General features: G+C 28.3%; 1 protein-coding gene across 2 annotated transcripts in view; it reads left to right on the forward strand.

Moving 5' to 3' along the window:
* The first annotated feature begins 407 nt into the window (after window positions 1–407).
* Window positions 408–14,487, forward strand: part of LOC122713634 (protein-L-histidine N-pros-methyltransferase) — a 50,669-nt gene continuing 36,589 nt past the window's right edge. For both annotated transcript variants that reach the window (XR_006346516.1, XM_043934268.1), the window contains exon 1: window positions 408–725. Coding sequence is in view for 1 of the 2 variants with exons in the window: in XM_043934268.1 (XP_043790203.1) it covers window positions 537–725 (189 nt within the window). In the remaining variant the exon portion in view is untranslated. The remainder of the gene's footprint in view (window positions 726–14,487) is intronic.

Genomic DNA, 14,487 nt, shown 5'->3' on the forward strand with positions numbered 1-14,487 from the left:
TAATAAAATAATTAAAGCAATATTAAAGTATTAATTTTCCTGATTTTTAAAATGAAGATCAAAAAATAATCACTTAAGAATCATATAATTTTCACAATGAGTTATTTCCGCAATTTTATCGACATATTATCAAGCATTAAATTCAAATCCTTTTTAAATATGTATGTCATTCAAAAACTGTTCTCTTTTTTTATATGAATACAAATTAACAAAATCTATAACTTTGTATACGAATAAAAGATATATACCATGACTTTAAATACTATATTTTTTTGAAAAATTTTATTGAAACATTATTGTCTGTTCCTACATCGTCGACTGTAGCTGCTTACGGGAAACGTAACTCATTAATAGAACTGCAGACGGCGCTATCGTCGCCAACATGGCCACGTGCTAGACGTGTTTACGCGAACTGCGTCATCTTTCGTATTTTTCTTGCTCATATACCAAAGTGTTAGCCACAAGATTACGGTGCCGAGTATCGTCATGTCATGTGTGTGTGGTGACTGATAGTCATTAACGTGCTCCTCGTGGGCATGGCGAGTGCGGATGCGCCTGTACCAAGGTGCACCTGCGACGTCAGGAATTTGGCTACCTGTTCTACTGTCAATCAGGATACCACGAGTAGAGTCGTAAGAAGTTACAGACCACATGGAAGCCTTGCCAGACTACTTTACGACAAACAAAAGGCAGACGAACAGCTTGAGGCATACGACAAGACTCAGGTAAATATTATCTTAACTAGGTTACATTTCTCATTCAATCACATACATTAGGTATCTAAACCGCGCGTATTCCCTTCTTACCATCGCCGCCTGAGGTCACGTCAGTTGTTTCAGGACCGTAGATATATATGGTACTTTTACATTCAACTTTAAAATTATATTTTTTTTTTTATTAATTTTAAAAAAACTTATAAACATTACATTGATAATTATAAAATTATTTTTTTTGAACGTATATCAAACATATTTTCGATATACATAAGTATATATATTGTGGATATTTATCAATATCATAGGTTAAATCCTCGTTATCGCTTCACGTTATGAATTTGACCTCTCAAGTACGATATAAACTTAAACGTAGATTATGTATTGAAAGCTGGGATTTGTTTAGTGAATCAGATAAGATAGCAAAATTTTGAATGCAGCTGATTCATATGTTTTTTCGTATTATTCGATACCTACTATGGTCCATTAGTTGTTGATCTTAATCGCGTTTAATTAAAGTAACATTGAGCAGAAATTTCTTTTTCCAAGAATTAAGAACCTCTCGAATCTGATCTCTGGTAAATTCAGAATGGCGCACAGGACAGCAAGATAATTGAGTTGCCGGGGGAGGAAGCAGCCCCTTAGGCGAATACAAGGGAGCGGGAGTGAAGAGAGCGGTAATAATTAGTACAATTACCGGACAAGGCCAACCACCGATTACCTTCTCCTTCCTCGAACGGCACTACTCAAGAGTTAAGAGTATACTCGGTAATTACTCGGGATATAATTATGTTCTCGATATTCTTGAAATATCCTTAAACACCGATTCTGACCATTGTTCGCGTCTTGGTTCATCCTATTTATAATAATACCCTACAGTTGCCTTTAATTTAACTTTTCTGAAAGTCACAAACGATCACGCTAGATCTGTGATCGTGTTGGGATTTACGGATTACAACAAAAACTGTTGGGAGGAAAAGTCTGCGAACTTGGACGTTGCGCGCGGCGCTAGTTACACAACTTTCAACATACATTCTATTAATACCGACAACAGTGTGTCATGGTTCGCGTTTCAACTCGTCGTTATCCGTGATTGTATGTGATTATAAAGAGCGTTAAAAATGATATAGTTAGGAAAAAATGGAATTTTAATTTTATGACAATGTCCTTATGAGAAAAAAAATTTTTAAATCGATTAAATATATGTGCCATATAATAAGATTATAAAGAGTATTTATACATTAATGCAAAATTAAATAAAAAAATAAAAAAAATTTTTTAATATTTAAAATTACAAAATATATTTATTTAATGAATATTTTAAATTTTTAATGATGATAACTAAAATGTATTTATAATATATATGAATTTTTATTTATTATTTAAAATTTACATTGTTAAATTATATTATAAAAAAAAGTTTATTCATTATTTTAAATTATTCAATTGAGCATTATAATCTTTTTGTATAATACATAAAAATAAAATAGGTATAGAAATCATTTAAAAATAGATATAGATATCAAGAAAATATATGTGCCGATCTAGTAATCTTATATTGATATAGTAATTAGTGCAGTATATACATATATAAAATAAAAAATTCAGAATTTGTTTACAAACTTTATTCTCACATAAAACATTTTGCATTAAAATTTGTAATGCAAAATGCTTCATCGTATATTATACATTTCATATATTTTTAAAAAAATAATCAGTAAGAAATGCAAGAATCTTTCTGCAAATTTTATACACATCTTTAATTTGCTCTTCTTAAAAATATGATTCAAAAATATAATTTCAAAAATGCCTTTTTCACTTCATTATATAAATAAACTTTCAGAATCTTCTTATAAATTTCATTCTACACTTTCAACTCATTCTCATAAAAAAACATGCCCTTTTAAACAAATTCCAATACAATCTTTATTTTTACATACATCTTTTAATCCATAAATAACCATATATATTATATATTATTACAAAACTTCTCTACAAATTTTGTTCCATATTTCCAAGTTCCCCTCACTTGCCGAAAGCATTTTGACTCAACAAAGCAATCTCAAACGGCCACATCCATGTCGTTTTACATTCGACCATAGGATAAAGGAAAAGAGAAAAATATCACACCCCTTTACGTTTTCCATTACGTATCTCACATACGTTCGAGATTCGTAAGAAGTCGACACGGGCGGAGGTATATAGTCGCATGCCCCACACGCGTATTTATTCATCTAGCGGAAGAAAGAAGCTTTTATCGGTGTTTGCGAGAACCTTTCGCAGCGCGACAGAGAGCGGCAAATCGATTCGTTGGGCAGCACGCTTGAGCAGGTGCTCGCAGGAAAAGGGAAGAATCCCATTCGGTCGCGTGAAACGAGAAATTTGAAATTCGTGCGGAGGGACGCCCCCGCGAGATTTCCCTCCACTCTCCGCGCGCCCATCGAAATCGAGGCGAGACGTCGCTCTTCCCCCACTCCTTGCCACCAAGTCTCGTGCCTCTATCGCCTAATATCAGCCCGAACAGTCTGAAAACTTTACTCTCAGACCGAGTGGCGTCGACTCCGGTGGTGTTTTAAGGTTTTTAAAAGACTGCTGGCACCATTCGTTTTCTCGCGGATCCTCGTGGATGAAGGGATGGGAAAAAGAAACGGGGTGAGAGGAGGATGGAAAGTAAGGCGCTGCTTTGAAATATTAAGTGACTGATGGATGAGACTCCTGAGGGGGAGAAAGAGAAAGCCCCTGCGTCTAGGCAACCACCGAGATCTTTCCGTACTTTTACGCCCCCTAGCCGCGTGTCCCATTTCTTAGGAATTTCAACTCGTCTTCGCGGGGCTGGCTGTCGTCGACCCGCTTACAGAAGCTTGCGAAACACGCGTATCTCGAGCCGCCTCGTAATAATAATAGCAACGCTCGTGATAGTAATGTTTATTACCTTCGCGGAGTAGGGGAAGGAGGTATACTGATTGCGGGCAACTTGAGCGAGGCTAATGACGATTCGCTTTGACCATGTTAAATAGAATTTCTCTGTTTGCTTGATGAGAGAAAATGAAGGAAGAGAGTTTTGTATCTTCTCTCTCGAAGCTTGAACGAGATATCTCCCTTGTCTCTTTTTTTTTTCTTTTTATTACAATCCATTTGCATTGCGTACATGCGGCCGATATTCTTGGTCGTTATCGTTATTACATACTACGTATTCTTAGATCATGTTTAACACAGTAGTCACAGTAGTTGTGAAGATATTTCATAAAATAAAATGAAAATTGAAAATTTTGACTTTTTACACAATATGATATAATGATAGAAATGAATGATAGATACAAGATATTAATTAATGATTGTTATTAAATTATCTTGAATATACAAATATAAAATTAAAGATATAAAATTTTTTTATTCAAAGCCTTATTTTGAGTAAATAAATTTAAAAATTTGTTAAGTATATGTGAATTTAATTATTTTCTTATTGAATATTGATTCCAAATGGTAAAGAATTATTATTTTAATTTTAAATGTAAGATATATATATAAAAATATATGAAATAATTCTTTTATAAATAAATTTTTTATGAAATAAAAAAATATTTATTTTCGAGAAAATTGAGATATAAAAAATATTATTACTGTTACTATAATAGATTTAATATTATACTATAATATAATATCATGGTATTATATAATATACTGTTAATATACTATAATACTGTTAATATAATATCATGATATATCAATTAGAAAGCTCTATATTATATTGCTAAAATTTATAAATACAATTTTTTTTTCTTACATAAAATTATATTTATTTGTAAATAAATGTATTAAAAAAAGAAACAAATCAGATTCCAAAAAACAGATAAATTATGTAAAGGAATTAACAAAATATATATTTCGTGATTTTCTTATATCCGAAATATAATAAATATTGATTGAAATTATTATAAACCAAGAGCGAAGGAAATATATATTATAATTCAAGATACATATGCTCATGAGACTGATAAATATTGTATTAAATGTAAAAGAAATTATTTTTAAACTTAATAGATAAAAAATACTTTTCAAAAATTATTTTTCTTTTGTTAAAATTTATGTTATAGTAATACGTTTTGAGATACATGCAAATTTAAATAAAATTAGCGCAATAAATTTAATTGTGACCTATATTGAAATGGTCAAAGATATGAGTAATACTTACTATTTATATTCTTTATATTATGAATAAAATATGGATCAATGAATATTAATTAGAAACAATTACAACATCAAATTTTAATTGCAACAAAATTTTTGGTAAAAAAAAATAATATTTTATGTATTAAATATAAAACATTTTTAATAAATATTTATAAAAAAAATAATATCTTGAACTTTAAGAATTCTTTTGAGTAAAATAATTTTAAGAATTCTTTTGAGTAAAATAATTTTTTAATTTTTATAATTTTTGCTAATATATAAATATTTATATATTATATATGAAATCAGATTTACTTCATACAGTGATTCATATATTCAATTCTTATGTTGAAAAATTTGTAGAATAGAATCATATTCTATTTAATATTACTTAAAGATTTTATTAGACTTTGTTTTATTTAGAATTTTAATTTTTCTTCTATATTACAATATATAGCTAACAATATTATAATTGTATTACAATAATTGTAATTATTATTGTACTTATTTTAATTGTAGTGTCATAAAATGTAGAAGCTATATTGATCTAAATAATTTCTGAGAAAAAAATACCAATTTTATCAAAAATGTATAAGTATTATATACAGATACATTTTTAATATAAAGTAATAAAAAAGGAGATAATTTTTTAATTAGTATATGAGTAATAGTATTGTATTATATTTATTCTATGTGAATTTAAATCCTACAATAATAAATAAATTTAAAAATATATAATAATATCTATTTTAAAAAATAATTAATCTTAAAGAAAAATTATCAATTGAACTCTAACTCTCATTATAGAATAATAATTATTCATCATTCTTTGAATGAATTTATTCAATTTAAATTAGATATAGATTTTATTTAATAGATTTTGAAATATTGAAAAGTCTATTTAAAACTATCTAAATAACTTTTAATTATTTGAATATTTGTATTTCTAAATGAAATAATTTGTGAAATTTTAAATTACTCCAAATAAATTAAAATAAAATGCTGTAAATAAATAAATCAATAAACAATAATATATAACAATTATCAAAATGCCTTCGAAATATGTAAAATATGTCCTTTTAGAAAAAATAAGCCAATGTAACAATGTAAGTTCATCAGAAATCAAAGTACATTTATAGTATATTTTTCAATTACGTATCATTTGATCTTTGATAAAGCTAACTGCAATATTTGCGAAACATTGAAATATATTTTTTCCTACTGATTTACGTCTAGAATATTCAATTGTGATAATTAATTCAAAACTGTAAAGATCATAATACATATATGTTTGCATAAAGAATAATCCGCTCTAAATAAATTAGTTGACATAAAATTGCATATAATAATATTTTAAAAATAAATATAATAATGAGGGAAATAGAAAAAAATATTTACATAAAATATTTAAAAAATTATAATTTAAATAGAATATAATCTTATTTAGCTCAAAAATTTATTTTGGAATGAATTTGCATTAATTTTTTTGAACAAAAATAATTTTTAATTACTTGAATATCAAATCTTGAATATCAAATATTTTATTTAAATAAGTATAATTTTTCAAATAATTTTTTCTAGTTCAAAAATGTCCAAAATACAAATGGCTTACAAGTTTATATATTTATTATATATAATAGTAATTGAAATAAGAATTGCAGCAAATATATATTATATTGCAAAATAATTAAAATTTATTATTACTTGAACATAAACAAAATATTTTTTAAAACTATAAATTATTTATTATTTCATTAGATAAAATAAAAAATTTTTTTCTATCTTAATATTTTTTCAATCTTATAATATTATTTTTCATAAATCATTTTTAAAATAACGAATTGATTGAACTTAATTAATTATTTTGAATCATTCTTTATATCTATTATATATATATATATATATATATATAATAAAATTTATAAAAATTTTTTTACATACTTAAATATTATACTTATGATACATCTAAATCAAAACTGAAAAAACCATGATCGATAATTTGAAAAACCGAACAATCCATCACTAATAATAATTAATACATTAAAAAAAATACAAAAATAAATAAATAATATTTTACATACACGCAACAAGAAAATGTTGAAGATAATTTAAAATTCTCGTATGATAAATATATAAATCGAGTACACATTCCATTCATAACACGTATGATGGAGACAGAATAATGACAATGTAAATAATATCGAGCCGCGCTTATTCACGCGCAGAGAACATTGCGACGAGCAAACGAAAAGACGAATGAGAACGAAAACCAGTGACCGTTATCGTTCACGCGACGCGGAATTGTTTCGAGAGAAGAAAAGTAAACGATGATACTGCCCGCGTTTATGGCCGTGGAACAAGATCTAGGATCTTTCACGGCACTTTCACGGCTCGAATCACGGAGAAAGATGTTGTATCCGAGATAATCGTATCCGATGCCCGGTGGATTTTCGTTTATCAAATGGCATAATCGCGCGCGTCGTGTGCGCGAACGTGCGTGCGCAGTGGATCGCCAGTCGAAAAACTGATTTCTGGACCGTAGATCCGCGGTCTCGATCCCCGAACAAGTTGTATTTATGTCTTTATTCGTACGCAGAATACCGGTTTCCACGGTGGTAGACAACACACAGATCCGTTTGGATTCCTCTGGTTATACACGATACGCTTTGTCGCCGAATTTCTTGCGCATGCGGGTCCCCAAGCGATGCGAGAGAAGACCGGCTCGATTTGAAATTCGCGGGGTAAAAAACCCTATGGTTCGTGGAGAGGTGAATCGGTGAAACGGAAGATTTCATTAGGGCCATTCTTCCCGGCCCTTTTGGTATTTCGCATTTTTGCTGATTTCTTCGACGCCGACTCCATGGACTTTTCGTCTCGGATGGACCATGAAAAAACGATGTGCTTTTCGTAAGAGATATTAAACTTCTAGAGGGGATGAATTTATTTAGGAGTAGAAAAAGATGTGAAGGGAATATAATCTATACATTTGAGGATATAATTAGATATTTGTATTATTTTTAAGAAAGGATTTTATATATATAATTGAAAATATTTGATAGAGTAGAAATATGTATGAAAAATTTTGATTTGTATTATAATAATTAGATTTCTTAACTATAATCAAAATTTAAGTAAAATTAAACAATTTTTCATAACAATTCATTAATGTTTTTTTTCTTTTTTTTTTTTTTTTTTTGTTTTTTGTTTTCATTGCAAGAGTAAGTTTTTATATTGATATATTTAAATGGAATTTATTCTGTAAATTTATTATGAAATTTATTTTGTAATTTTTAAAGAAACGAAAAAATTATTGTACAATAATTTTAATATATAATCGTGATTATAATAGAGATTATGATATATTAATGGAGATTTAAAATATTTTTGATTGCAAGTAAAAGAAAAAAATATAAGTAACAAATTCATAATATACTTGATATTTTTAATAAAATTTAAAAAAACTGAAATTGAGATTTTAAAAAATTTATTAAAGTCACAAAATTTACATATGTCATTATTGTTATATAAAATAAATTGTGATTGTTATACTTTCATAACATTATATGTTATGAAAATTTGTATTTTTATTATATTAATTTATTTGAATATACAATTTCATAATTTATCTTTCGGAAAAACTACATTATCTTCTATTATCATTTTCACTTATCTAATTTTAAAATTTGCTTAATTTGCTTAATTAAAGATTTATAATATTTATCTTTATGTATTATATTTCATATAAAATTTCCTAATGTTATTTGTTTGATTTTCTTATTTATATCTATTCTAAAATTCCTTAACAAAAAAACAAAGAAAATATTTCATATTCTTATTCATTCTTTTAACATTCGTTATATGTGTTGGAACTATATGTATTAAAAATTACTAAAATATATTCGATATGCCTTAAGAATAATAACATCACAAGTGCAAACATTCTAAAATATTTTTTTATAAAATAAATAACAAATTGAATTTTCTAATCTAATGAATTTTATTTTAATTTCAGTATTTTTTGAATATTTGATTAGATGTATTACATAATATTCTGCTTGTATGAAATAGTAGCTAGTATTTGATTAATTGAATTCTGAGCTCTTAGTCTGAACAAGTTCCTATTGTCTGAATAATTGCTAATCTAAACGTCACTCTATGAAGGTCTAAGATATAAACAGCAATAACGTAACATTTTCATTGTTATGAATGTTTGAATCTAATAATGTATGTGACTTCTATTAACTGAATAAAAAAATCATAACATAGATGAAAAAATTAAATAGATATGTTATACTATACTTGCATAAAATTTACTATTCTTCGATGAATTTATATAAAGTGAAAAATAAAATATAAATCGTATAAGTTGGAAATAATAAATAAATTGCATTTAAAGTATAATATAATAAATATAATTATATAGTTACTACGATATAATTATATTTAAATAAATTCATCGAATTTAAAATAAGAAGTCTAAATGATTCCAAAAAATAATTATTAATTTCGATATTCAAAGCTTTGAAATCAATCAATAAACAAAAATACAAAATTTTACTTTTAAAAACTAAATAGCTTTACGTAGCAAAATTTTTTTTAATTTATCTCTCCTACTATGATATTACGCTATCAAATAATGTGCTGATTTAAACATTGATTATTCATATATATCCTGTACACTTATAAGTTAAACTTTTAAAACGTGCCTTTTCAATTTTGATCTACTTTCACAAGTTAACAGCAATTCGTTGTTATGGAGTATAAAACATAAAACGTGTCTGCTCAACAATTTCAAAGATATAAGTGGTCGAAATGATATACTTTAGCGATGTGTTAATAAAACTTGAATTCACCAAAATCACCAGTATGAAGGTGGAATAAGTGGTCTCTTAATAGATCTCGTATCGCAGGATTAAATCCGGTTTACACAATTTTCTCTTGCTAATTGATTTTTATTCGCTTATCTCTTTTGGTATAATACGAAATAACAGTTATCGCAAATGCACGACGACAAAATAAAAAATGGATATTTTGTCGACATCAGTTGTTGTTAATCAGTTGTTGATAAAAAAAAAATATTTCGTGACTTCGATACATCAAAGTAATAATACTCAAGTACAAAAAAGTACAAAATATTTCGCCAAAAATTATTTAACACGTTCATTATATGGGGCAGATTAAAGTGGAACCGGATCTTAAGATCTTATATCTTATAATAATAATAAAGTAAATTTAAAATTTTGTAACTTTGATAAGTTACATAATAATAGAATGAAAAGCAAAATAAGTGAAATTAAAATTTATTAGAATCGATCATTATCAAATCTATTAAAAAAATCTTTCGATAAGAAGATAAGAATTTTAAATTTTATCTTTTAAATAAAAAACACCTGGATATCTAAATATTGGCGTTGATTAATCCAAAGTCTGAGAAAAATAAAAAAGACAAATAATAATTTCAATTATATTATATAAAAAATTTATCTAAAGACACGATTAAATCTTGATCCGAATATAATTAAAACAATAAAATTTTATTTATAATTTCCAACGAAACCAACACCATATTTTCTTATCGCTAAAACGAAATTATCGCGCGTAAAATACTATCCTTCTCGACAAGATAAATTAGCAGTTAACATTGAAAAAGAAGAAAATAAGAAAAAGAAAAAAAAAAAAAAGGAAAAGAAAGAAGAGAAAAAGTATATACTCTTATAACAACTTATACAACAGCGTGTGGACGTGGAAGAAGAAAAAGGAAAAATATTATCATATAGTACGATACGATAATCCTCGTATACGTGCACATATACGCGAGCCGATCGATGAGGCGTAGGGGAAGAAGAAGGCCTGTCATAAAAGCCGTGGAAAACGTTGGAAATTCTGTTGAAAAAAAGCCGAGAAAGGGGACGATGAGACGGTCGAGCCGCACACATCGTAATTTGCAAGTTATTTTACGCGGCTATACGGATCGGATAACGAAGCCGCGGGACGGACACAGATCGTTATCGGCTCGTTCTCGAAATATTCCTCTGGGGCACCACCGGTAAGCCGTGGAACATACGGAGAGTAGATACGTAACCAGAGAGTGCTCTTCGAGCCGTTTCACGCATGATCGATCGCGTCTCGCGCCGGCCAAAGGGACTCGAAATGATTATATCGGTTCCATCGAACGTGTATACGTAATGCACGTCGTACAGTTACACCACTGGTATATATGTGTGTGTGTGTGTGTGTGTGTGTGTGTGTGTGTATGTGTGATAGGTGTGCGTACGTGCGTGCCCTTACCATGATAACGATCCGATTCATTTTGCATCATCCGCGGATAGCGCTTGCAAATAATTTCGAATCGTTTCGATGTTGGTGAAATGATCATTCGTGAAATAGTTATAGCTCTTTCCGCCCAGGAAAGACTATACTGTATATAGTCGGGATAGATAGTTGATTGCGATTGGTTTAGGCATTGGTTAGCTAAGCTCGTGGTACTGATTTTAAAATTTTATGGCAAGATGGGCGTTCTCCCCGGTTTTATTAGGAATTTATTTGGTTGGATTAGGAGATGTTCGGAAATATGTATTATTATTTCGGTTTGTTATGCATTGCGGTAATAGAGAGGAATATTTATATCTTGGTTTTTGCTCGACGCAATTATTTGGTTATACGGATATTTTATTATTTTATACTACGTGTTGTGTGTGGAAGTATGCGTATAATTGTAATGTTGTTGTACAGAGACCATTGGGGAAAAATATGACGAGTCATATTTTTTATTTCTTTAATAATCGTAAATAATTTTGAAATTCAATATTTTTTTTTTTTTTAAGAAATTTCATATTATGAAACGTGTTTTTTTATTATTTTAAATATATTCTCTTGAACACTTTCGTTGTGGTTAAAATTTTTTTTACGAAATTTTATATTTGTCGTCTATTATTAACGAAAAAATTCATATTTTTTATGCTTTTAATCACCAAGTAACATAAAAATCAGAAAATTAATAAAAATTATTTTTTTTTGTGTTTTTTAATTTAATTTTTTACTGCATTGTTTATGTTCCAAGCAAAATTTCATTCTTCAATTCCTTCAAAGAAATTCTTATTTTTATTGGTAAATCTTTTAAATATTTTAATTGAACGAATAAAGACTTAATATTTTTGAAAATCTATAATAGTAAAAAAAAAAATAGCCGTAGATATAAACAGAGATTGTTTATGAAAATTTATAAAAATCATTAAGGATTAAATAATTAATACGATGCAATCTATAAACGTGATAAGCACAGCAGTTCTTCATTTATTTCCACGAAAGTATGATCTCAAAAATCTTCATCGCTACCATAGATCATGTCACGGCAGCCTCGAGGATTTAGGAAACTCGAATTGCTTCTCTTTTCGCGCAAACGAACTGATATTCTAGGCGCAGCCAGCTTCGTTAGCCGATCATCGATCTCGATAGAGAAGCTTCTCACGGTTAGTTACACCGACACTTTCTGCACATTGCTGCTTTTCCAAACAAGTCTTTCCGACCCGAAATGCTCACGGCGTGAATCTTCTAAAAAGAAAGCACACTTTTCTTATTTTCGTGCCTCCATCTTTCGTTATTTTGAAAATTAGATTCTCACGTTGAATTTTAGAAAATTTGACGAAAGTTCTCTCAGCTGATGCGAGAAGTTGGTTGATATTCGAAAGAAAATGTGAATGATTGGATATTGTTACCTATGAATATAAATTTTTACCTAGTTTTTTTATTTAACGAGTTTTCTGATTTACAGGATGTTCATATATTTGCGGAATATCTCTGGAGGATCGATTTTAAGGATCAAAACAGACACAAAAGTTGAATATATTAAAAATAGTTGAATATAATAAAGAATAATTACAGCGTCTTAATTAACATTTTTATCAATTTTTAACTTTTAAAATCCTCTAAAAATATTCCACAGATATTACCTTTTTCCAAATTCTATTCATTTTTTAATCAGTAATTCGAGAGTTTATACATATCATAAAACTTAATATACTAAATAAAAATAGCAAGAAGAATTTACATTCTTACCTCACTTATAATTTAATAAATTAATATCCTGTATGTCAATATTTATATTTGTTTTGATCTGTGATCTAGAATTTTAGATCCATCAAAAATGTCCTATGACTTTCTTATTTTAAAATATCATAACAAGAAGCGCGCGATTTTTAAAAATTCGTTCGACACTTCAGATAAAATAAAAAAAAATCTCTGAAATATCGATCGAGTCGGATTTACAGATTAAGTATATACAATTGAAGACAAAAATTCGTAGCATTTGCATCGGGTTAATCTCGGGGACATATCGTGATTCCTGTGAAATCACGTGTAAAGGTTCAGAAACGTGTAAAGATGGCGTCGATTCTCTCCCACGGCGCCAATATAACGCCCGTTGGCTCGCGCCCGCCACCGCAGCCGCCGCCCGCAGTAATAACATAATGGCACAGGAAGAGAATGCGTTTGACTCGCGATCCAACACGGCCGTGGAATCCGAACAGCCCCCTCGTACCGACCGAGCAAACATCCCTAGTATTCCTCGCGGTAAGCATAAACTGTTCCACGCCGTTGTTTATCGTTCGCAGTTTTACGCGTACTTCGGAGGCCCTTCTCTTCGATCCTTGAATACTAGAGAAATTTACAGAAAAAGGAACTCGAACAAAGAAACGAGAGACGAAAGAAAACGTACCGGCGATGGGAAGAGACGGATAGAGGAGAAAGAGAGACAAAAATTCGTGATCTCGTGATTCGATCTATGCTTGGCAGAACTCCGTTTTATTGGACGAATGCCGGATAACCGAGGGCAGAAATGATCCGATGTAATCGGTAGATACGGAGACAATATATGTCGTATACGTACTTGTTCGCACTAGGAATAGGATTTTCGTGGATATAGACATGGTGAAATATAAGTTTGATAGAGATAGTGTAAGTGTATAGTATTTGATATATTTTGATTATATTTTATAGTTTTAGAAGCTATGGAATAGATGTGTAAAAAAAGAGATGGGATTAAGATTAATTGTATAAGCTCAATTCTGTAAGTCAATTGTTTAAAAATTGGAAATTGAAAAAGAAATGAGAAATATTTGTTAAAAATATTTCACGAAATTGTGTAATTTCATTCATATCCATTTTAACAAGTACATAATAAATATTAATTAATCAGAGATTATTGAAATAAAGATTTTATTGTGAAAATTATTAAGTTTCTGTATTATGAAAAATTAAAAATAAATACAATAATAATTTATTATTAAAAGTTTCAATAAATATAAAGAAGATTTTCTTTTTTACTTACTTAATTTCATTCGTTTTTTAATTTGTTCAAAAAGAAATAATGAACGTAGAAAAATAATTGATAGATAAATAATAGATATACTTTCAAATTATTAAATACTTTTAAGTCATCATTAAACGAATCATTTATTTTATAGAGAAAAAAACAGAAACAAAGAGAAAAAACAGAATATTCTATATATGGCAAGTACTATAATTAAATTTAATTTTTTTAACATTATGAATATTAAAAAAAATAAAAATTTCTAAAAATTTAATATATTTTCATTACTAATATTTT

This window comes from Apis laboriosa, unplaced genomic scaffold (assembly GCF_014066325.1).
Source record: "Apis laboriosa isolate Shangri-la unplaced genomic scaffold, ASM1406632v1 scaffold25_cov139, whole genome shotgun sequence".
NCBI classification, from domain to species: domain Eukaryota; kingdom Metazoa; phylum Arthropoda; class Insecta; order Hymenoptera; family Apidae; genus Apis; species Apis laboriosa.